Here is a 23981-nt window from a genome sequence, read left to right as displayed (position 1 = left end):
CTTGCGTCTGATTAACTCCGTGTCTGTTCATGAGCCCAGCGAGTCCCAAATATTGGACGCCGGTGATGTTTACTGAACCATCCTAGTGGATGCACAGAACCGTCATTGATATTTATTCCGCGGTCTAAATTATAGTGTAGCTGCCTTAAAGCTGACCTGGTTTCCCATCTTGTAAGCTGTTATTTTGAGTCAATATCTTTTCTGTGAGGAGGACAAGCCTCACATAAGCGATGTTTCTTTCTGGATTGGGAAAACAAAAATTTCTATAGCGACTTACACGACCACTGAATGTCCCAAAGTGCTTTACAGCCAATGAAGTACGTTTGGAGTGTAGTCGCTGTTAAGTAGGAAATGCAGCAGCCAACTTGCACACAGCAAGCTCCCACAAACAGCAATGTGATAATGACCAGATAATCTCTTTTTTTTAGTTGGTTGAAGGATAAATATTGGTCCCAGGACACCAGAGAGAACTCCCCTGCTCCTCTTCGAATTAGTGCCGTGGGATCTTTTACCTCCAGCTGAGAGAGTAGACGGGGGCCTCGGTTTAACATCTCATCTGAAAGACGGCCCCTCCGACAGTGCAGCGCTCCCTCAGCACTGCACTGGAAGTGTCGGCCTGGACTGGAACTTGAAGCCACGACCTTCTGACTCAGGCGAGCGTGTTACCCACTGAGCCACAGCTGACATAAATATTAGCCAAAATTAAACTTAAATCACGCTTTTGTTCGCTGCTCTTGCTCCTGAAGCTGCTAATCCCTGCATCCACCTAGTTCGCAGGAGTTGGTAGTCAATCTCTAGTCTCACCCTGACCAGAAGCATCATCAGTTAATGAAATCCCTCCCCTTCCCCCCCCACCCCCATTCCAGTGGTCGATTCCAACATGAATTCCCTGGCTCCCAAGAATAGACTGTCCCATCACCAAAAGGGGAAGTAAAAGTATATCCATCAAATTGTGTCTCTTTTAAACAAAATTCCCAACAACAGCAATGTAACATTTAATTTCAACCAAGCTTTCTCAGCATTGGGTGAATTGGAAAAAGCCAACCTGGATGACACTGGTACTTCTGAGTGAGAGTCAAGAGAAGCCCTACTTTACATTACACCAAGTCTATGGCACAGAAACAGGTCACTTGGCCCAACTAGTGCATGGCAGTGTTTATGTTCCACATGAGCCTCCTCCCAGCCACTTCAATGAATTATAGAAATTTACAGCACACAAGGAGGCCATCAGCCCATCATGTCCGTACCGGCCGAAAAAGAGCTATCCAGCCTAATCCCACTTTTCAGCTCTCGGTCCGTAGCCCTATAGGTTACGGCACTTCAAGTGCACATCCAAGTACTTTTTAAATGTGATGAGGGTTTCTGCCTCTACCATCCTTTCAGGCAGTGAGTTCCAGACCCCCACCACCCTCTGTGTGAAAATATTTCTCCTCAACTCCCCTCTTATCCTTCCACCAATTATTTTAAATCTATGCCTGCTGGTTATTGACCTCTCTGATAAGGGAAATAGATCCTCCTATCCATTCTATTTAGGCCCCTCATAATTTTATACACCTCAATAAGGTCTCCCCTCAGCCTCCTCTGTTCCAAGAAAACAACCGCAGCCTATCCAATTGTTCCTCATAGCTAAAATTCTCCAGTCCAGGCAACATCCTCTTAAATCTGTGTACCCTCTCCGGTGCAATCACATCTTTTCTATAGCATGGTGACCAGAACTGCATGCAGTACTCTAGCTGTGGCCTAACTAGTGTTTTATACAGTTCTAGCATAACCTCCCTGCTTTTATATTATATGCCTTGGCTAATAAAGGAAAGTATCCCGTCTGTCGTCTTAACCACCTTATCTATCTGTCCTGCTACCTTCAGGGATCTGTGAACATGCACTCTAAGGTCCCTCTGTTCCTCTACACTTCCCAGTATCCTACCATTTATTGTGTATTCCCTTACCTTGTTAACCCTTCCCATATGCTAATCCTATTCACATATCCTTCTATTCCCAACACGCTCAAGTGTTTATTCAGCCTTCCCTTAAATACATCTATGTTGTTTGCCTCAACCACTCCCTGTGGTAGCGAGTTCCACATTCTCACCTCTCTCTGGGTAAAAATGTTTCTTCTGCATTCTCTATTGGATTTATTAATGACTATCTTGCCTTTATATCCCCTAGTTGTGATCTCAGCTACAAGTGGAAATATCTTCTCTGTGTTTACCCTATCAATCTCTTTCATAATTTTAAAGACGTCTATCAGGTCACCTCTCAACCTTCTCTTTTCCAGAGAAAAGAGCCCCAGCCTGTTCAATATTTCCTGATCGGTACAACCGCTCAGTTCTGGTATCATCCTTTAGTCCTGCTCTCTCATAGAATCACAGCATTAAATGTTCTGTGCAGTCACAATCTCCAACTTTTTTCGGTATTGCTTCAGAGTGAGCAACCCTCTGCCTGTGGCCCATGGCTATGTGATGTGCTAGCCTGCTATCTCATTACTTTTTTTTTGTTCCCCAAAAACTGTTGCTCATTTCTGGGGAATATTATCCCCCATCGTTAGTTGAAGTTGAGTGTTACCTAACCCCTTTGTGGTGATTTCTGCGTGTCCCTCGCCTTCTAACTGCCATGCCAAACTGCTGTCCCTTCACATTTCGGTCAGAAGTTGGGGTTGCTTGGTGCTTCACCTGTCCCATTGCTTGAAAGCGGCGCTCCCAAGATTCCGAACCGGAAGTTGGCTGCTGTTACTGGCCCATGATGGTGGGGCCAACCCAAATGTGGCTTGAAGTTGTGGATCTCCTGGGTCACACATGGGGAAGGGGGAGACTAGACTTGGGACGAGTCTATTTCCACCCATTTGTCTCTTCCAATATTGTCCTGAACATCCTGTTCTTTGGCCCTTCCTTTTTCTGTCGCCTCCTTTCCATGAGACCCACGTGATTCTCTTGCCTGTCTGGAGCACCATCATCGCTGAAGGCCTTCTGTATGCTTCTCTCCTCTGTGTCACTACAGCTCCGCACTTTGACCACACAGTCACCACCACCCCCCCCCCCCCCCCCCAAGCTCAAACACCTCTTATTACAGGTTAGCACTTCCATGCAACATTGCAGTCTTTGGATACGTGTTCCTGCTTGGACCTTGCATTAATCGTCAGTGACGGGACCTTGAGGAGCACAAGGCACTCCTAGTCATCCGATTCCTTGAGGGATGAAGCACTTCCTAAAAAGACAACCCCCGCCCTATAAAAAGAAAAGTTAGAGCTCCATCTATTCCATGGACAACAATTTGGGATTGGGTTGAATAACATTGATGGAAATGTATGGCAGCAAGTAAGCTTGGAATCGCAGAAGAGAGAGTGTGGGCTTATCAGAAGCTCTGCTAGGTAGTTTGACATCGTGGTGTAGATGTATTCAACAGAAATATGGCATCTGAAGATCAATAGACAGGAGCTGAGCAAGCAACATCTGAATTTGGTATTATCTAGTCCATTTGCTGCCCGTTTTGCTACTTCCCCTAGCGACAGCAGAAACTGTTCCAGAGGGACATTAGCCTCCCTCGCTGCCCAATATGCTGCAGGAGTTGCCACTCTTAGTATGCCAATCTTGGCAATTAATTCAGGCCCAAGCTGATCCTTCCAGGCCGAAGTCATTGGATAGCGATCAAGAGCAGGGTTTTAATTTCCGCACCCATCCCCACCCCCATTCCCTAGTCCAGTGACACTCTGAGGCCAATTTTTTGGGGCATATAACAGGCCCTGGTGGGCTTAATGAACTCAAGCCAGAGGGAGGATTGAACCTGAGACATGGCTGCTCCGAATGGCTTGGTGCCAATAGATGGTACGTCACCCGTTCCACTAACTGGTTCTTTTGTCTGCCATTGTTTCTACTTAAGAGAAAATTAAAGATCAATCTTGTGTGTCTCCAACGCCTTACACGACCTCTGGATGTCCCAAAGCACTTCACAGCCAATGAAGTACTTTTGAAGTGCAGTCCCTGTTGTGACAGCCAATTTGCAAACAGCAAGATCTTACAAATGAGATAAATGGCCAGATCATCTGGATTTTTTTTGTTTTTGTGATGTTGGTTGAGGGATCGATATTGGCCCCAGGACACCCAAAAGAACTCCCCCACCGCCCCCCCTCTTCGAATCGCATTGTTTGATCTGTTACACCAGAGGAGGCAGCCTGTGTGACGAAAGTTCACCTCCCTCTCTCCCAATTCTAGTGGCTCTTCATTACTCACTCACTCCCTTCTCCTTCTCTACTCAGTTCATTAAAACTTGTCAGTAGTACCGAGTGCCTCCCCCAAATTGTTGCAGTGCTCGACCTTGTCTACTGGTCTTCAGGCTGTTCAGTGTAGACATATTTCTGACGGCACCGTTGTACTCTGCCCTGTTTGCTGTTGTACTAATACCAGTACTCCTGTATTGCAAACATCATTATTGGAGATACTAACTTGAGAATGACGGGTTGCAATTGAACCCCTTAAATTTGTGGAGCCCACAGCATTTTCACAAGGAGCTGATTGCAAACCTCTAATGGGATCTGGAAGGGAGTCTCAAAGCTTTGCTCATTGTGAACCTATTGGCATCCACTACAACAACAACTTTCCATTTATAGAGCGCCTTTAACGTAGTAAAACCTCCCAAAGTGTTTCACTGACAAAATTTGACACCAAGCCTTATAAGGGGATAGCAAGACAGGTGTCCAAAAGCTTAGTCAAAGAGGTAAGTTTTAAGGAGGAGGGAGAGGCGGAGAGGTTTAGGGAGGAAAGGTCCAGACTTGGGGCCCAGGCAGCTGAAGGCATGCCCGCCAATGGTGGTGCAATTTCAAAATCAGATGGGCAAGAATTTGAGGAGCGCAGAGATCTCTGGGTGGGTTGTAGGGTTGGAGGAGGTTACAGAGATAGGGAGGGGCAGACCGAGAGTAGATTAGAAAGTTAATGGCTTGGAATGAAATGGCCGCATAACAAATTGGTGGCCATTGGTCACATGACAAATTGGTGGTCATTGGTGCCTCATGTTTTTAAGCAGTTCAGCAGTTATCCTCTTTATTTAATGAATGATCTGTTTTGAATTGAGGGCTGAGGTAGGACACCACCTGAAGTGTCGGAGGGACCATGAAGTAAATCACAAAATAATGACTAGATTGATGCCAAGCTTAGTTTTGAAAGCCTGTAGACTACAACAGGAAGAGAACGTGAATGGAGACAAATGGTTGTGCTTCTTCAGCAGCACCTCCCAAACCCACGACCTCCTAGGACAACGGCAGAAGCCTCACGGGAACACCACCACCTCCAAGTTCCCCTCCAAATGACACAGCATCCTGACTTGGAAGAATATCGCCATTCCTTCATTGTCGCTGGGTCAAATTCCTGGAACTCCCTCCCTAACAGCAGTGTGGGAGCACCTTCACCACACGGACTGCAGCGGTTCAAGAAGGCGACTCACCACCACCTTCTCTAGGGCAATTAGGGGATGGGCAATAAATGCCAGCCTTGCCAGCAATGCCCACATCCCGAGAATTTTATTTTAAGATTTGAGGTCCTGGGAAAGTGCGCTTTAGAGGAGGCAATAGTCTGTTGCAATCCGATTTTCCAACTAGTAAGGGCAAGAGTTTAGTGACCTTTACGAATTGTCCGGAGACTTTGTAAAAAAAAATTATTCTTTCAAAACATTTGAAGGTTCGAAATAAGAATAAGAGATGGAAATGTTGTTGGTCTTACCCCAAAGGCAACTTTATCCTGCCGATGCTACCTGATTACTTCCAGTCCCAAAGAAGGTCATCTCAGCTCCTGCATGAGCAGAAACTATCCGAGCTAAACTAATTCACTGACTTTGAACCAATTTGCTCCTTGCTGCCATTTTTCTTATTAAACACTAACTCTGGAGTAGATTATTGGGAGTCAAGTCTAGGCAAAGCGAATTGATTTTTAACACTAACCCCTGCTTGGTGTAGGGACAGGCATAAGTCTATGGTGCTGGACTTTAAGGTTTGGGTGTTGGGTTGTATCGTGGAGTGAGACACTTACAACTTACTTCTTGGAAAGGAAGATCAGAAAGATGGCTTTCTTCAGCTGTGACCTACAGAAGATGACGCATGTCGCCTTTCCTGAGGTCAGAGGGGTCTCTGTTCTTCTGGAGAGTTAAGGCTGTAAGTCAAAGACGACTATTTCCAAAACATTCCAACCTGAAGCTTGTATCCTCCCAATCACGCGCGGCAAAATGGCTGGCGTCTTTCTGTGCGGGGACAGTCACAGAATTGTTGGTCCCTCTGCCTCAATTTGAAAGGACTCGCTCACAAAGCGACTTTCACCTTTGGAAGTCTGAAGCTAAAGTTTTGAAAGGTTTTTACTCTCTGACTTTGATCGATCTGCAACACTGAAGATAGCGCCTTGTGTCATCTGATGCAGCTAGGACCGTTAAACTTCCTCTTGCTACTTCCGTCTCTCTCGGGCTGCTGAGGGGAGTGGATCTGATGGACCTCCTGGTCTCTCCATGATTGGATCTCCGACATCTGGGAAGGCTTGTCTGAAGCTGCTGGGCATTAGTAACTGAGATTTTTAATTTGCTTTAAATTCCTCATTTTATTCCGGTCAATTCGTAATTATACCACTTGACGGCGAGCCAGTGCTACCAGTAATATTGGCCCCTGCACATGGGAGGCTAGCAATGACTAGGTGGACAAACGCTGAAATTGTTCGTGGCTTGCCTTTTAGCGGAGGTGTTAACCCATTTAAAATAAACTAACACCCATGTTAAATTAGCAGATGTGGTCATGTACTGCGAACGGGTTATGCGTTCTCTGCTAACATTGCAGAAGGACATTTCTGGCCGATTGTCTTGTGGCGTAATGTGAGGGGCCCGGATTGGGAATATTCACAAATGGCGACTATAGAGAAAAAGGGGTGTTTAAAACCCTTACTGGTTATAGTCCATTAACCGCCAAACACTCCAGCAATTGTCCGACGTCTCTGATTACTATCAGCTTCAGACAGGTTGCAACCGAGTATTAATCATCTTTGCTTGATCTTTTGGTGTGCTGTATTTTGGTGTCTCTGCTTTGAACACGTCAGGACATTCATTGTATAGCTGGCGCCTGCAATACACCGTTTTAATCTGAAGCAGAATATTTCAAACCCTTAGAATGTCTGGAAACTTCGGCCATCTCGGATCAGGGATGTAAAATATAAAACGTAACACAATTCTAGCCATCCCAGATCCTTTAACTCTAGACCAGAGGCGCCTTGAGTACTGAAATTTGGGGATCGCTCCATTGTACATGTCTTGAGTACTGTGTCTGCCAACTCCCCTGTATATTATTTCCTAATTTGATTTTGTATTTTGCTCTTTTTTTAAAAAAAAAAAATCCCATTCCTATTTCCTCCCCATCTCTTCTGATTCATTTGGAATGTGGTTTCTTAGGCCAAGTTGACCATATCTTTGGTTGGAATCCCATTCCTGTCCACACCCTCCTAAAACTCTGTGGTACCTTGCTCAAGTGGTTGTTCGCATGCACGAGTGTCCATCCATCAGTCGGCTATTCAACTTTGTGAGGGGGCGCTGCCTTGCAGACCAGGCTGAGCCAGGAGGATCCATTGTTTTCCTCTGCCCTTGTCTTGTGTTGAAGGGGACTGGTTCCAAACCAGGGAAAGTTATGTTTTCTTGGGATTGAGATGCGAGGAAGAAAAAAAAACTCTGACGGAATTGTACAAAGAGTATCCAATCAGAGAATAACAGGCTGACTTCCAAGACCTCCCTCTGCCCTCTTTGTGTTGTGTTCTGCTTCGGGTTAAGATGAGTGTTGACACAGGGATGCTATACAGGGTTGGCAAGTCGTTACTTTGAGGTCGCTAACAATGCGCTTTTTTTTTATCTCCCTCACTTGCTTCACAGGTGGAGGAACGCTCCAAGTTAAATCGTCAGAGCTCGCCAGCGATGCCGCATAAGATAGGCAACAGGATGTCCGACCCAAGTATGCCACCTCGCTCTGAGTCCTTCAGCAGCAGCGGAGTGCAGGCTGCCCGAACATCGCCAATGCATAGACCTGTAGAGCCCCAGGTAGCAGAGGCCAAGGTTCCTACACTCTTCACTTGTTGCATATATGGGGGGGAGCTGGTTGAAGTATTGTGGGTTAGTGACGTGTCTGGAAAACTCTCTGCTTCGCAAGCGTACGTAGAATTTTACAGCACAGAAACAGGCCATTTGGCCCAACAGGTCCATGCTGGTATATGCTCCACACCAGCCTCCTTCCACCCCTCTTCATCTCACCCTATCCACATAACCTTCTATTCCTTTCTCCCTCGTGTGATTATCTAGCTTCCCCTTCAATGCATCGATACTATTCGCCTCAACCACTCCATGTGGTAGCGAGTTCCACATTCTCACCACTCTGGGTAAAGAAGTTTCTCCTGAATTCCCTATTGAATTTATTAGTAACTATCTTATAATTCTGGCCACTAGTTTTGGACTTCTTCTCTAAGTCTATCCGATTAAACCCCTTCATAATTTTAAAGACCTCCATCAGGGCTGTTTGGTCTTGCCTGATGGTTATCACCTCTCCGTTCTGGTATCATCCCTTTACTTGCACATTCTCCCGTGCTTCTACATCCTGTTTGTAAGCTGAGGGGGCTTGAGACAGATGCACACAAGGTCCGACATGGCCCAGGTTGGCCTCCAGTCTTGTTGGGAATCCTATTCCCCTCCACCCCAGCCACAGCAGCTGAATCCCAGATACCCGGGAACTCCAAACAGGAGAACTGAAAGGAGGAGGATGGGTGTTAGGAAGGAATTAAATGCAAGCTTAAAGAGCAGGAGGCAGGTATTATAAGATTGCTCGTCTCCCCTCTTTATTCCCACCACCACATCATCATTGCCTCCCACTCCTTTTTAAATGATTCTAGAGTTTTAGCCTCCATTATTTATCATATCCAGAAACCTTTTTCCATGTGCTGGTCACCCTTTGTGTGGTTAGGCCTCCGATGTGCCACGAGGCAAGGTGCGGATTTGCTGATCTGGGCGGTAATTCTGATTTCTTCTGCGTAGGTTCAAGTAGCTCACCTGGTTCCTCTGAAACCCCACGGTACCTCCATGACAGGCTCCCAGTCCCTTCACGAGCAGCCAACTAAGACTATGTCCAGTGCCTTCCATTCGCAAGAGGGACTAGTGTCGCATCGCGGCGAAATGTCTCGGCAGAACTCCGACCCCACGTCAGAAATCCCGCCCCTCCCTCCCCGCATTGGGTCAAGAGACGAGAAGTGTGGGGGCAGCGCCTGGCACAGGCAGGAGGAGGACACTCCACCCAAGGTAATCAACCGGTGTATGTCTCGTCTCTCTCTCTGCAAGGCTGCATTGAGGTCTATGAAGGCAACAAGAAGGGTTGCCATCTCTGGTTGGACGTTGGTTCCAGGAGGTATGGCCACATGACCTCCAACACGCCCTGCCCATTCTCGCCATTGGTCGCCTGACATGTCCATCCTCGCAGCGATTCGCCTTCCCACGGCCAATTGGAAAGCGAGCATACTCTTTGTTACCCAATTGGATGATTCTTGACTCTTCCCCCTTGCTCACTCCCTGACCTAGCCCCCCTCCCCATCTCCCAATATTTTTTATAACCAATGAATTAAAGTGTTAGAAGAAATTGAAATAAACCACACTTTTTTTTTCCCTGGGTATCGCCCGCAGCAGTTTTATCTTTCATTCCCGGAGACTCCAGGACAGTCCTGGAGGGTTGGGAACCCTAGGTCCAAGGTGCATCATGTATGGGTTCCATCAGCATTGGTCTCGGATCCTGCCTGGGCTGTCACCTCCTTCTTTAGCACCCTCCAGTGGTAGGATGTTAGGTTGGCATTCGTATAATCTAAAGTGGGTGAGATATCTGGAACCAAGTTGCCAGTACAGGTTAGAAACAGGACAATATAATTTCCACAGTTCTCCCAATCTCCTGCCTGATCTTTGGCCAGAATTCCAGCTTATTTTTCTTTGGGGAGGCCATTTATGCTGTTTCCTCCGAGCGTTCTATTGCGCTCTAAGAACATAAGAAATAGGAGCAGGAGTAGGCCAGTTAGCTCTTTGAGCCTGCTCCGCCATTCAATAAGATCATGGCTGATCTGTTAAATCAGACAGCTCAGAAGGCGGCCATTCGGCCCATTGTGCCTACGCCGGCTCTCTGAAAGAGTTATCCAATTAGTCCCTCTCCCACCTGCTCTTTCCCCAGAACCCCACAAATGTTTCCTCTTCGACTACTTATCCAATTCCCTTTGGAACGTTATCATTGAATCTGCTTCCACCATCCTTTCAGGCAGCGTGTTCCAGATCACAACAACTCGCTACATTTAAAAAAAAATTCTCCTCATCTCCCCTCTGGTTCTTCTGTCAATTATCTTAAATCTGTGTCCGCTGGTTACCGACCCTCCTGCCACTGGAAACAGTTTCTCCTTATCTACTCTATCAAAACGCTTTGGTGATTTTGAACACCTCTATCAAATCTTCTCTGCTCCGAAGAGAATAATCCCAGCTTCTCCATTCTCTCCACATCATGTGAAGTCTCTCCACCCTTCAGAAACAAAATGCCGGTCCTCGTCAATCTGAAATGCGGTCGATCTTCTTTTTCGGATTAGGAGGGACCAGGTGAAGACTTCAACGTGATGTGGAACACCTCTATTAAATCTGCCCTTAACCATCTCTGCTCAGGAGAACCTCGATGGAGATTCCAGAGTTTTAGGAAGGAACCTCTTGTGGTATGTGAAGGGATCCACAGTTATTAGAGATACCTTGCAAGAAAAACTTGAATAAAAAGGGCAGTAATTGGGTGGGTTCGACCAAGAGCTGTCTCCTGTCTGGAAGACTGTGCCATTGACAACGGCTCCCTGATACCTTGCCCAAGAGTCAGTCTTCGTGTGTGAGGATCGGGGAATCTGTTCTGTTCAAGTTTCAGCTTGGCTTCGTTGGTGGCAGTCTTGCACGAGCCAGAAGGTTTCTGGGCTTGAGCCCCACACCAGGACTTGAGCACCGAATCCAGGCTGACCCTCCAGTGCCGCACTGAGGAAGTGCTGCACTGTCAGAGGCATAATGACCCACTAAACCCAGGCCCCATCTGCCGATTCCGTGGGTGGGGGAGGGTTCAGGTCGATGTGAAAAGATTGGGGGGGCCGCTGCGTAAATGGCAGTCGGGCTGATTCGCCGGGGAGGTTTCCCGCGGATCAGCTGCTAACGTTACAGCGAGCAATGGGGGGAAAACGCCTTCCACGGAGATTCCATGGGGGCCCGACATTCCTCCCTCCTGCAACACCGCCAGAAAGCAGGCTAACCAAGTGTTCGTTCCATCGCTGCTTGTGGGGTCTTGGTCTGCACAAAATAGCTGTCGCATTCTGTGTGCTTGATTATAGATGAGTGAAGTGGAACTACAGAAAGATAAATCTGGTCATTATCACTAACTGGTGGAAGCTACAGTCTTAACCATGCCTCATGGGGCAAGTGAGACACTCGAGGGTATAACTCCTTCCGATCACCCAGTGGCCCGGTATAAAATTCCCCAAAACAATATTCCCACTTGACCCATCTGACATTAGAAACTTGGTTCCAGTCAGGTTCAGCCACAGGAACTGGAGCAGGTCATTCAGACCCTCGAGTCTGTTACCACTATTCAATCAGATCATGGCTGATCTGTACCTCATTCTTCATCTACACGGCTTTGCTCCATAATCCCGCGATACCCTTACCCAACAAAAGTCTAACAAGCTCTATCTTGAAAGCTCCAATTGACCCCCAGCATCCACAGTCTTTTTGGGAGAGTTCCAGATTTCCACTACCCTTTGTGCGAAGACATGCTTCCTGACGTCACCCCTGAAAAGCCTGGCTCAAATTTTAACGTTGTGCCCCCTTGGTCTGAACTCGCCCCCAGCCCCCACCTCTCCGGAGGAAACCGTTTCTCTATCTTGCCCCATCCAATCCCTTTATTAGATCACCTCTCCATATTCCATGCCAATATTAAAATTGGTTCCCTGTCTCACACTGAATCCTGAATCTCGCTTTCCGTTTTGACCAGTTTAAAGACCACATTATCGCATCTCCCACTTTCCCAATTCTACAGTGATGCGCCCCCCCCCCCCCACCCCCAAAACCCGCTGGCTCTTTGTGTTGATCACCACAGTCTTTAATTTTTTCACTCAGGTCCCTCAAAGGACAACATCCATCTCCCCAGCGCCTGGCCGCAAGAACTCTCCAGGAAACGGCAGCGGATTGGCTAATAGACCTGGTGCCCAACCAATAAGAGCAAGGTAACAGCAACCGAGGAAGGATCGATCGGGCAAAACATTTCTCGGCCGTTGGGAAGTTTCGTAACCGAAGAGCTTCGATCCCAGTTTCAGTTGGGGTGCTACAAGGGTACAGCAGTATAGTGGTCTTGAGTGAATCTCATAACCGCAAGGAATACTCACAAAAAATGCTAGAATGATACGGCACAGAAGAGGCCATTGGGCCCATCGTGCCTGTGCCGGAATGTTGTAAAAATCAAACAGGATGACTGATACCCTTCAGGGAAAGGGAGCCTATTGACCTTAGCTGGTCTGGTCAGTTGTGGCTCAGTGCATCACACTCTCGCTTCCGACTCAGATTCGTGGGTTCATAGTCCCCAATCCAGAGACTTGAGCACATAATCCAGGTTGGCACTCCCAGTGCTGCACTGACGGAGGTGCCGTCTTTTGGATGAGGCGTTAAACTGAGGCCCCATCTACCCCCTGAGATGGATGTAAAAGATTCCAAGCACTCTTTCCAGAAGGGCAGGGGACCTAAGCCAATATTTATCCCTCAACCAACATCACGAAGACCGATTATCTGGTCATTGTCACATTGCTGTTTGTGGGAGCTTGCTGTGCCCAAATTGGCTGCCATGACTCTTGCATAACAATAACAACTTGTATTTATATAGCGCTTTTAACATAGTGAAAGGTCCCAAAATGCTTCACACAAGTATTATGAGCTGAAATTTGACACCGAACGCATAAGGTGAAATTAGGGCATGTGACCAAAAGCTGGTCAAAGTGGTATGTTTTCAGGAGGAAAGAGAGGCGGAGAGGTTTAGGCAGGGAGTTCCAGGGCTTGGGGCCAAGGCAACAGTAGGCATGGCCACCAATGGTTGAGCGATTTATAATCAGGGATGCACAAAAGGGCAGAATTAGAGGGGTGCAGACATCTCTAGGTTGTGGGCCTGGAGCAGGTTACAGAGATAGGGAGGGGTGAGACCATGGAGTGAGAATTTTGAAATCGAGGTGTTGCTTAACCAGAAGCCAATGTAGGCCAGCGAGCACAGGGGTGATGGGTGAGCGGGACTTGGTGTGAGTTAGGACACGGGCAACCGAGTTTTGGATCACCTCTAGTTTACATAGGGTAGAATGTGGGAGGCCAGTCAGGATAGCGTTGGAGTAGTCAAGTCTAGAGAGAACAAAGACATGGAGCAGATGAGCTGAGGCAAGGGCGGAGACGGACGATGTTACGGAGGTGGAAATAGGCGGTCTTAGTTATGCTATGGTTGAAAGCTCATTTCAGGGTCAAATATGACACCCAAGGTTGCGAACAGTCTGGTTCAGCCTCAGGCAGAAGTTGGGGAGAGGGATGGAGTCAGTGACGAGGACTGAAAACAATGGCTTCAGCCTTCCCAATATACAATTGGAGAAAATTTCTGTTCATCCAGAACTGGATGTCGGACAAGCAGTCTGACAATTTAGAGACCGTGGAGGGGTCGAGAGAAGTAGTAGTGAGGTAGAGCTGGGTGACGACAGCGTACATGTGAAAACTGACGCTGTGGTTTTGGATGATGTCGCCACATGTAGATGAGAAATAGATGGGGCCAAGGATAGATCCTTGGGGGACACCAGAGGTAACGATGCAGGGGCAGGAAGAGAAGCCGTTGCAGGTGATTCTATGGCTATGATTGGATAGATAAGAATGGTTTAGAAAGTGCTTCATTGGCTGTAAAGCAATTTGGGATGTCCTGAGGTTGAGGAAGGCACTATAGAAATGCAATTTCTTTCTTTTTATATGAACCAGTGCTGCATTAACAGTCAATCATTAGCTGCCCTTCTTGGGGGTTGGGTAATAACATAATAAATAGGAACAGGAGTAGGCTATACGGCCCCTCGAGCCTGCTCCGCCATTCAATCAGAGCATGGCTGATCTGATCATGGACTCAGCTGCACTTCCCCGCCTGCTCCCCATAACCCCTTTTCCCCTTATCGATGAAGAAACTGCCTAGTTCTGTCTTAAATTTATTCAATGTCCCAACTTCCACAGCTCTCTGAGGCAGCGAATTCCACAGATTAACAACCCTCTGAGAGAAGAAATTTCTCCTCATCTCTGTTTTAAATGGGCAGCCCCTTATTCTAAGACCATGCCCTCTAGTTCTAGTCTCCCCCATCAGTGGAAACATCCTCTCTGCATCCACCAATAAGTGGAACCTTGTCAGTTGCCCACATCCCAAAAATATCCATGTCCTCCTCCGCCCTGGGGTAAAGGAGAGAAAAATCAGCCAGGTTTCCTGCTCCTGGTCGCTGCCCAGTGCCCTGGTCGTTGTCTGGTGCCCTGGTCGGTCCCAGTGCCCTGATCACTGCTCAGTGTCTGGTCCCTTGGTTAGTGTCTAGTGTCCGGACCCATGATCACTGCCCAGTGTCTGGTCCCTCGGTTAGTGTCTAGTGTCCGGACCCATGATCACTGCCCAGTGTCTGGTCCCTTGGTTAGTGTCTAGTGTCCGGACCCATGATCACTGCCCAGTATCTGGTCCCTTGGTCAGTGTCTAGTGTCCAGACCCATGATCACTGCCCATGTGCTCTGCTGGGAGGTGTGGGTGAAGGTTGTGTATGGGAGCTTTCTCTGGAAGTTATCCTGGCGACACCCCGATCTGTGTTTTCCGTTGGTGGAAATGTCGGCAGAAGTTTCTCTTCAGTCGAGGATGTTCAGACGTGACTCTTCCCTGGTTTTCCCTCACAGCAATCCCGACCTGCGGAAGAACGAGAACCTACTGGAGACCCCCCTGCAGCGCACCAGCAGTGGGAGCACTTCCAGCTCCAGCACGCCCGGCTCCCAGAGTGGATCCCAGCCCGGCTCCCAGAGCGGATCCCAACCTGGCTCCCAGCCGGGCTCTCAGAGTGGATCCCAGCCCGGCTCACAGCCTGGCTCCAACGAACGCAATCAAATCCGAGGTAAGAGAGACCGGGGAAGAGTAAGGGGAGGAAGGTGTGGAGGAATTCATAATGGATGGGAGGGGGAGGTGTGGACTTTGGGGGATGGAGCGGTTGAATGAGGGGGGGAGGGAAGTGTGGATGAGGGAGTTGGAAGGGGAGAGAGGAGGGGTTATGGTAAAGGAAAGGGCATGGAGAGAGAGGAAGGAGGTGGGGAGGGGTTACGATAGTGGGAGGGTGCGGTGGGGGACAGAGTGAGTGGGGGGGGGGCGGGGTAAGGAACTGTGTTCGAGATGGGTGGAAGGGGGAGGGTTGGGGAGGGGGAGCGGTAAGAGGGACGGGAGGGGGGGGGAGACGTAATGTTTAGTTTGGGGAGGGTTCCAGGACCCCCTCCCGCCCCCGCCCCCGGGCAGACGCATTTTGTGTGGAGTTTCTCTCCTTCCTTTCTCTTTCCAAAGTTCCGGCTGAGTGATGTGTGTGGGAATGACGTCACCGGACAGACGTCTCTCTATCCCAGGAGGTGGAGCAGGGGAAGGCTGCGGCACAAAATGACTGCTCCCTGGTTACCTCCTGCGAACGTTGAACGGGTCGACGTGCAATATGGCGAATGCTGCCCCACCATCGGGGAATGGCCCTCTGCCCGGCTTTGACACTGGTTCTCCAGCAGCGATCAATCTGTGCGCTGCACCTCAGGAATTATGGGCCATTGCAATTAGGTCTATTCTCGTCTTGCATTCCCCTCCTCTCGTCAGCTGAAGCATCTCCCCAGTTGCTATGGAGACGAGGAGCCAGCCTTTGGCTCAGTGGTAGCATCGCAGCCTCTATTGGGTCAGAAGGTCGAGTTTGAACCCCACTCCAAACAGTCTCAACGACTGGAGACCGGAGCTCTTGATCGGAATTCCAGTTTGTGATCCATTAAGGGAATTGCATAGAATTTATGGCGCAGAAACAGGCCGGTGGTCTGTGCCGGTGTTTAAGCTCCACTTGAGCCTCCTCCCACTTCTTTTCACCTCATCCTATCAACATCTCCTTCCATACCTTTCTCACCTCATGTGCTTATCTAGATTCCCTTTAACTATGATATTCACCTCAACCATATCCCATGGCAGTGAGTTCCACATTCTCGCCACTCTCTGGGTAAAGAAGTTTCTCCTGTATAGGAGCAGCCCTCTGGACTCTGGCAACGTCAACAGTTCAGCCAAGTGTGTTTGAAATTTACCTTGGACTTTTAGCAGTTCTGCAAAACACAGAACCTCTCAAAGTCCCTCCGTCGGTTGGCAGGATTATCAGCTAGGGAATCCAAAAGTCCTATCCTTGTCGTCAATCTGTGATATCTTTAAACACAGCTACACAAGCACCCACACTCCAAGATGGCTCCTAATGGAACTGTGATCACATGACCTTTTATTGTTCTGACATCAGTAGTTGTTATTACATCAGTAGTCCACTTGGTGGTGCTTTATTACTGGATTTACTAGTGACTATATCTTCTATTTATGGTCCTCAGTCTGGTTTCTTTTCCCCACCCACCGCACCCTCCTACTCAAATGCAAACATCTCTACATCTACCGTGTCAAACCCTTTCATAATCTTAAAGACCTCTATCAGGTTACCCCTTAGCCTTCTCTTTTTCTAGAGAAAGGGCAGGTGGGGCTCTGTAACCTTGGCTGTAACCTCCGAAAGCACCTCAGCTCCTCTTCCCCCAGTGAAGGTCTCGAGCCTCCTGTGTGCGACTCGAGTTAGGATCTGTGCCAGAACAAAAACACAACGGGCAAACAACGGAGATGTATAATAGCTCGAGCAGCGGAGTGTTAGCAGTGTAATTGTCCGCATTGTGTAATGTTGCAAGGATGAGTTTTTATACACTTTTGGAATAGTAATCCCAGTCCGGAAACAACTCTATATTTTAAAATTCTCATCCTTGTTTTCAAATCCCTCCATTGCCTCGCCAACCCCCACTCCCTCCCCATATCTCTGTAACATCCTCCAATCATAGAGTCATTGAAATTTACAGCACGGAAGGAGGCCATTTCAGCCCATCGTGTCTGCGCCGGCCGACCAAGAGCTATCCAGCCTGAACCCACTTTCCAGTTCTTGGTCCAATCATACAATTCTCTGAGATCTCATAGCACTATTTAAATTGCAGTCCTTCAATTCTCCAAGATCTCTGCACTCCTCTAATTCTGGCCTCTTGAGCATCTCCCATTTTAATCACTCTACCATTGGTGACCGTGCCTTTAGCTGCCTGGGCCCTGAGCTCTGGAATTCCTTCGCTAAATATCTCCGCCTCTCTTTCTCTCCTTTTTAAGACACTCCTTAAAACCTACCTCTTTGACCAAGCTTGCGGTCAGCTTTCCAAATATCTCCTTATACGGCTCGATGTCAAATCTTGTCTGAATATGCTCCTGTGAAGCGCCTTGGGATTGTTTTACTATGTTAAAGGTGCTATATAAATGCAAATTGCTGGAGTTGTGTATATTTGTCGGGGTGTTCAGTGATGTGTTGTATTATTACAGGAACAGACAAGCCTGAAGGATCACCAATCCTGTCACACGAGAGCTCGCGGGTGAAGCCAGAAGAGGGGCGCGAGTTGACGCGACCAGGGAGACCTGCTGTAAGTCTCCGTCAAACTTCATGCCAGACTATACTCCTTGCACATAGAAACGTGAACCCATTAACAAGTCTACTCGGTGGATTGGACGCGATCGCTGCACTAATTCTCACCTAGTATCTATCTTTAGGTCACAGGATCATACAGCACAGAAGGAGACCATTCGGCCCATCGTGCCTGTGCCGGCTCTTTGAAGGAGTTATCCACTTAGTCCCACTCCCCCGCTCTTTCCCCCATAGCCCTGCAAAACCTTTCCTTGGATCTCCATTTAGCTGCCAGTTTTGGATCAATTCCTTCCCATCACAAAGGCTTAATGCCTTGGAGAGGGAGCAGAGGATGTTTTCTAGAATGCTACCAGAGATGAGGATATAAGAATTCGGCCCCTCGAGCTGATGAGGGATTTCAGTTACGCAGAGAGACTGGAGAAGCTGGGGTGGTTCTCATTGGAGCACAGAAGGTTAAGAGGAAGGTGTTCAAAGTCATGAAGGATTTAGATAGAGTAAAAAGGAGAAACTGTTCCCACTGACAGGAGAAACAGAGGACACGGATTTAAGATAAATGGCTAAAGAACCTGAGGGGTGATTAGGAAAAATGTTTGTTATGCAGCGAGTTGTGATCTGGAATGCATTGCCTGAAAGGGCGGTAGAAGCAGATTCAGTAGTAACTTTCCAACAGGAATTTAATAAATACTTGAAGGAGAACAATGTGTAGGACTGTGGGGAAAGAGCAGGCGGCGTGGGACTAATTGGTCGCTCTTTCAAAGAGCTGGAACAGGCACGATGGGCTGAATGATGTCCTATGCTGTATGATTCTAGGTAGACTATGACCATCTCCTTGGCCCAACTATTGCTGGACCTAACGAGCCACGTGTTTTTCAACTTCTTGGAACCTCGGGTTTGTTCAGTAAATAAAAGTCGGTGATCTCCTGAAAACATATATTGAGAGCGGGATGAGCAAAAAACCTGGCGTTCAAACGCACCATGGCTCAGACACCAAGTGTGCGGACTAGTGGATCCCTGGGCAGGGAGGTCTCAAGTCTGTGCCGAGTTTAATTGATCACAACCGGACAAGCCATTGAGGTGTTAAAATTGGTGTCCTTGGGCTACAGTGAGGTGAAATTTGGACAGGGGTTTTTCCTGCTCCTGATCACCATCCAGAAAGTGCTGGAAGTGTTGTGGAAGAGCGATGGTTTCCAGTGTCACCTCTGCCCTCACCCCCCCCCCCCCTGTCAAACAGCCTGATGTCTTGCTACCTCTGGAACTGTACGCTGATGAAAGCCATGGGGAGATTATTGGAGATAATGTGATGGAATGTTTTTTGTTAAGCAAAGGTATTAAAGGATATGGGCCAAATGCATGTATATGGAGGTAGGATACAGATCAGCCACGATCTCATTGAATGGCGGAACAGGCTCGAGGGGCTGAATGGCCTCCTCCTGTTCCTATGTTCCATGGAGGCCGATGCTTTTCTGCCTTGGGTACCCAAGTGAATAGAAACGTCTGTTCACCTCTGGTGCGGACAGTGTGATACAGAATTTTTCACGGCTGCTATCAACTCCTGATCCCTAGGCTGACTGGAGCGGCTCAGGTCTGGCCTCGATCGGTGTATTGTTTTGATGAGCAGTACTTTCCTGAGAAAGTGATGAGTGGGGGAGTCCCTTCCCCCCCCCCCCCCCTCCCTGCCCCCACCCCACCCCCACCCCACCCCAAAAAATCTTCCTTTTAGGTTGGCTGACCCACCGAGCCATTCCTTTCAGCCAATGAGTTGTCCATGTAATAACTCAGCCAATGAGTTGTCCATGTAATAACTCAGCCAATGAGTTGTCCATGTAATAACTGCTGCTTGCTCGTTCCCTCCTTCGCTTCAAAGTGCCAACACCACACATTCAGCAAGGTTGCTTTGACCTGCGTTGACTTGGTGTATCCCGAGCGGGCTGACCTCTTCTTTGGCCAAGGGGGCAGTTGCCCTCTGTGGCCATGGGGGGGTGGGGTAAGTGGGGGCACCAGCGGGTGCTGCCACCATGTCGCCTTCGTTCCTCACGCCCCATAAAGCAACGGACTTGGTGGAGTTTGGAACTCGACGGTTTGACAAAGTTATTCGATGTACACATCTTTGTCGTGAATTTAATTTTTGTTTTAAAGCAGATTCATGGCGTTGAACTAACATTTCCATTTTCTTTTCTTTTGTCTCTTAACCTTCTCTCTCTCTCTCTCTCTCTCTCTCTCGGCTTCTCTCTCGTCTCGATCGCGGACTTAACCTTCCCTTCCTCCCAGAGCTATAAGAAAGCAATAGATGAGGTTAGTGTCATCTGTCATAGGGAAAGATAACACGGTGAAACCAGGAAACATCGGGCGATGGCAATGTGTGCTTTTTACATCTCTTTTTTTTTTTAATTAAAAAAAAAAGCAAGAGCTATTGAGAATTGTGTTGTCAACTCTGGTTGGATGTATTCCTGGAGTTTGCATCACATGACCTCTTGCTTCCAATTGCCCCACTCAGACAAATAGCCAGTCTTCCCATCTACATTATTTTTATAACTAACAAAAGGAAAGTGTTCAATGAAATAAATGCACAATTTCTAAAGTATCTGTAATTATTTCCCCTGGGTTGCTCACAGCTTCTAATTACTTAGAATTTACAGGCCATCCTGCCCAACAGGTCCGTGCCGGTGTTTGTGCTCCATACGAGCCTTCTCCCACCCCTCTTCACCTCACCCCATCAGCATACCCTTCTATTCCTTTCTCCCACATGTGTTTATCTAGCTTCCCCTTAAATGCATCTATGCTAGTTGCCCCAACCACTCCCTGTGGTAGCGAGTTCCACATTCTCACCACTCTCTGGGTAAAGAAGTTTCTCCTGAATTCCCAATTGGATTTATTAGATCTTATGGCCCCAAGTTCTGGTCTCCCCCCACAAATGGAAACATCTTCTCTACATCTACCCTATCGACCCTGGAATGGAAAGGTTGATACCCACAACTGTCATCCTCTTCACTATATCGTGCATCTGAACCCCCACTCCAGCCTAGGATCTGAGGGTTACCAAACCTCCAGGACTACCCTCGAGTCTCCAAGCATTCAAGCTTAGCTTAATCTCCAGGACACTGCATCGATAAGTGTGAGGTGATTCATTTGGTACGAGGAATAAGGAAGCCACTTGTTCCTTGGAAAATGTAAATTTAAAGAACCCTCTATCAGCCCATATCTCCGAAAAAAGAGGCCCAGCCCAATAAGTCTTGGGTCGAACGTCTCGGTTCTGGAATCATACTGTTCAATCTTTTTGCACCTTCTCCAGTGCCTCCATACCTTTTTTATAATATGGAGAACAGAGCTGTGGCTCAGTGGGTAGCACCCTCGCCTCAGAGTCAGAAGAATGTGGGTTCAAGTCCCTCTCCAGAGACTCGAACACATAAATCTAGGCTGACAGTCCAGTGCAGTACTGAGGGAGCGACGCACTGTCGGAGGTGCTGCCTTTTGGATGAGATGCTAAACCGAGGCTCCGTCTGCTCTCCCCGGTGGATGGAAAAGATCTCAAGCCACTGTTTTGAAGAAAAGCATGGGGAGTTATCCCTGGTGTCCTGGGGCCAATATTTATCCCTCAATCAACTCAACAAAAACAGACTATCTGGTCATTATCACATTGCTGTTTGTGGGAGCTTGCTGTGCACAAATTGGCTGCCGTGTTTCCCACATTACAACAGTGACTGCACTCCAAAAGTACTTCATTGGCTGTAAAGCACTTTAAGCCATCGCTGGCCGTGAAAGGCGCTATATAAATGCAGGTCTTTTTTTTTTAAACTTCGTAGTATTCCGTGTGGTCTAACCAAGGTTCGATACATGTTTAACATAACCACTCTGCTTTTCAATTCTATCCCTCTAGAAATGAGCCCCCAGTGTTTGGTTTGCTTTTTGTAATGACCTCATGAAACTACGTTGTAACTTTGAATGATTTGTGAATCTGTAACTCCAGATCCCTTTGCTCCTCTTCCTCATTTAGACTCCTATTGTCCAAGGAGTATGTGACCATCTTATTCTCCCTACCAAAACATTCTGTACACCTACCTTGCACTTATCGATGTCCGGGAGATTAACTTTTAATTCCTGGAGGTTCGAGGACTGTTCTGGAGAGTTGCAACGCCTCGGTCCTAGGCTGGAGTTGGGGGCACAGATGCCTGATTTGGAGAAGGGGCTTATAGCTGGCGGGGCAGGGGGGGGGGGGTGGTGGAGCATCAACCCTTCCACTGCAGCCTAACACCCATTAACCCATTGTATACAGGCATGCAGCCACCAGCGGGAATGTCAATGGGCTTTTTTGAAACTGTTTCCTTGTTGTGTTTTCTGAAGGGGCATTTTCTTTCCAAGTGAGTGTTACTGAATCTTTCCTTGTTGGGGGTGGCTGGGGAGCACCCGATGTTATGATGGCACCGTGTGTGAGCAATCTGGAATATTCTCGCCCCGACTCTTCGAGTTAGGAGTCGGGACAACGATGGGTGAGCGGCTCGGCAAACGATTTCTCCCTAGGCAGTGCCCCCCCCCCCTCCCCCCCGTTACTTATAACCGTGATTTGACCCGATGCTTGACCCTCGCATGTACACTCGCCGCCCCGGGAAAGTGAGTGGGGCCCACCTGCACCCAGGCCTCAGCCACTGCAGCTCCGACAACAGCCTCGAGATGGTGCCTGGTGCAGTCTCTCTCTCTCCTTCCCTGAGCACGTGCTTGGCCTTCGCTCGATGCTTTGACTGGCTATGGAGTTGTGATTGGGCACTCAGCGGGTGCGCGCATGTGTAGAGGCTCCCATAGCGGAGCACGGAGCATCTCGGGGATCCAACACACTGTGTAATAGAGCATTATTAACCTAGGCCTCAGTCTGTGCTGCAGGGTGAAATAGATTCTACCTGACTTGGGGAGTTGATGGCCGAATGGTCGTTTCCTTGTTTTAGACACTCCTGTGTGCCAGGTACACGATAGCGCACAGGTTGGAGTGTGCCGGGTACACGATAGCGCACAGGTTGGTGTGTGCCGGGTACACGATAGCGCACAGGTTGGAGTGTGCCGGGTACACGATAGCGCACTCCAACCTTTGCACTATGTCTGGAATAGTGCACAGGTTGGAGTGTGCTATGTCTGGAATAGTGCAATGTCTTTTTGCTTAACGTTTGAACCGAGCAATCTGCTTCTCGGGTTCTTTAAAAAGCATGTAAATCGGCACAAAAAACCCAAGAATTGCAGGAGGAATCTTGCTGTTGATTTGAGAGATGGGTAGTGTCTCTCCAGCTCAGGTGGCATTGCCAGCAGTACTTTGGGCTCGGAGGAACCCCTGCTTCAAACAGCTGTAATCCTCAACTTCAGAGTCAAGAGCCGGTGGGTGTGAATCTTTGAAGTGAACTCACTGCCCCAAGTTATTCCACAGTGCTCACTTCGGCCTTGATTCCTGTTGCTTGGTGTTGTTCGATGAGATTCCCCTCAGGGCCATTGGGTCTTTCAATTACTTGGTGTTCTATTTTTAGGATCAAAAATTCAGATCTAAATCTGGCCAAATTTAGAATGGGATGTGTCCTATATTACAGTGATGAGCTGGGCTCAATCCAGTTCTCAATCAAAGCAGTCGCTACCCAGTTGTCTTAAAGGGAAACGCCGCATTTTCTCCTAAGATCACCATTGGCAGGTGCTGCCCCCAGAACGATACCGGGTAAAGGGGTTAAATTATGAGGAACAGGTGGCACAGACTGATGTTATATTCCCTCGAGTATCATCATCTAAGGCAGTCCCTCGAATCGAGGATGACTTGCTTCCACATCATAAGTTCACAGGTGTTTCAATGAAGGACCTAATATTCCAGTTCCCGAACTACATGTTGAAGGGTGGAAGATGCCTGTGCGTGGATTTTTTTAACATGTGGTGACCGTTGTACACCAGCCACTACACGGGCTTAACAGAGCTAGATCTTGGTCCAGTAGCAAGGATTAACCAAGACGACTGGAGACCAGCTCTGCTGCACGGACCTAGTGTGCACACATATCGCAGTGTGGGCTGGCCTGTGCTGCCCCTGGACCCTCACCTCTTCATAGCCCCGAACTCGCGCCTCTCCTGGGCCCCGATCCCATCGCTCTACAATCTCTCCTTTGCCCCGACCTCGCCGCTCCTGCTGTATCTGCCCACGCTCCAATCACCGACCTGGATCCTGGTAACGTCCCTCTTCACTGCCGTTGCTCTCCTGCT

At 48.3% G+C, this 23981-nt stretch overlaps 1 protein-coding gene across 10 annotated transcripts in view; it reads left to right on the top strand.

Moving 5' to 3' along the window:
- The window catches only part of LOC139266014 (traf2 and NCK-interacting protein kinase-like), a 231688-nt gene that overhangs the window by 157536 nt on the left and 50171 nt on the right, over nucleotides 1-23981 (top strand). For 5 of the 10 annotated variants that reach the window (XM_070883765.1, XM_070883759.1, XM_070883762.1 and 2 more), the window contains 5 exons: nucleotides 7876-8055; nucleotides 9025-9285; nucleotides 12151-12257; nucleotides 14962-15173; nucleotides 17669-17766. In XM_070883765.1, coding sequence (XP_070739866.1) covers nucleotides 7876-8055; nucleotides 9025-9285; nucleotides 12151-12257; nucleotides 14962-15173; nucleotides 17669-17766 — 858 coding nt within the window. The remainder of the gene's footprint in view (nucleotides 1-7875; nucleotides 8056-9024; nucleotides 9286-12150; nucleotides 12258-14961; nucleotides 15174-17668; nucleotides 17767-23981) is intronic. The other 5 variants (XM_070883761.1, XM_070883767.1, XM_070883760.1 and 2 more) reach the window with 3 other exon arrangements.

Source organism: Pristiophorus japonicus, chromosome 6 (genome assembly GCF_044704955.1).
Source record: "Pristiophorus japonicus isolate sPriJap1 chromosome 6, sPriJap1.hap1, whole genome shotgun sequence".
Lineage (NCBI taxonomy): Eukaryota > Metazoa > Chordata > Chondrichthyes > Pristiophoridae > Pristiophorus > Pristiophorus japonicus.
Note: the sequence above shows the minus strand (reverse complement) of the source record. Positions and strands in the feature narration are given on the sequence as shown.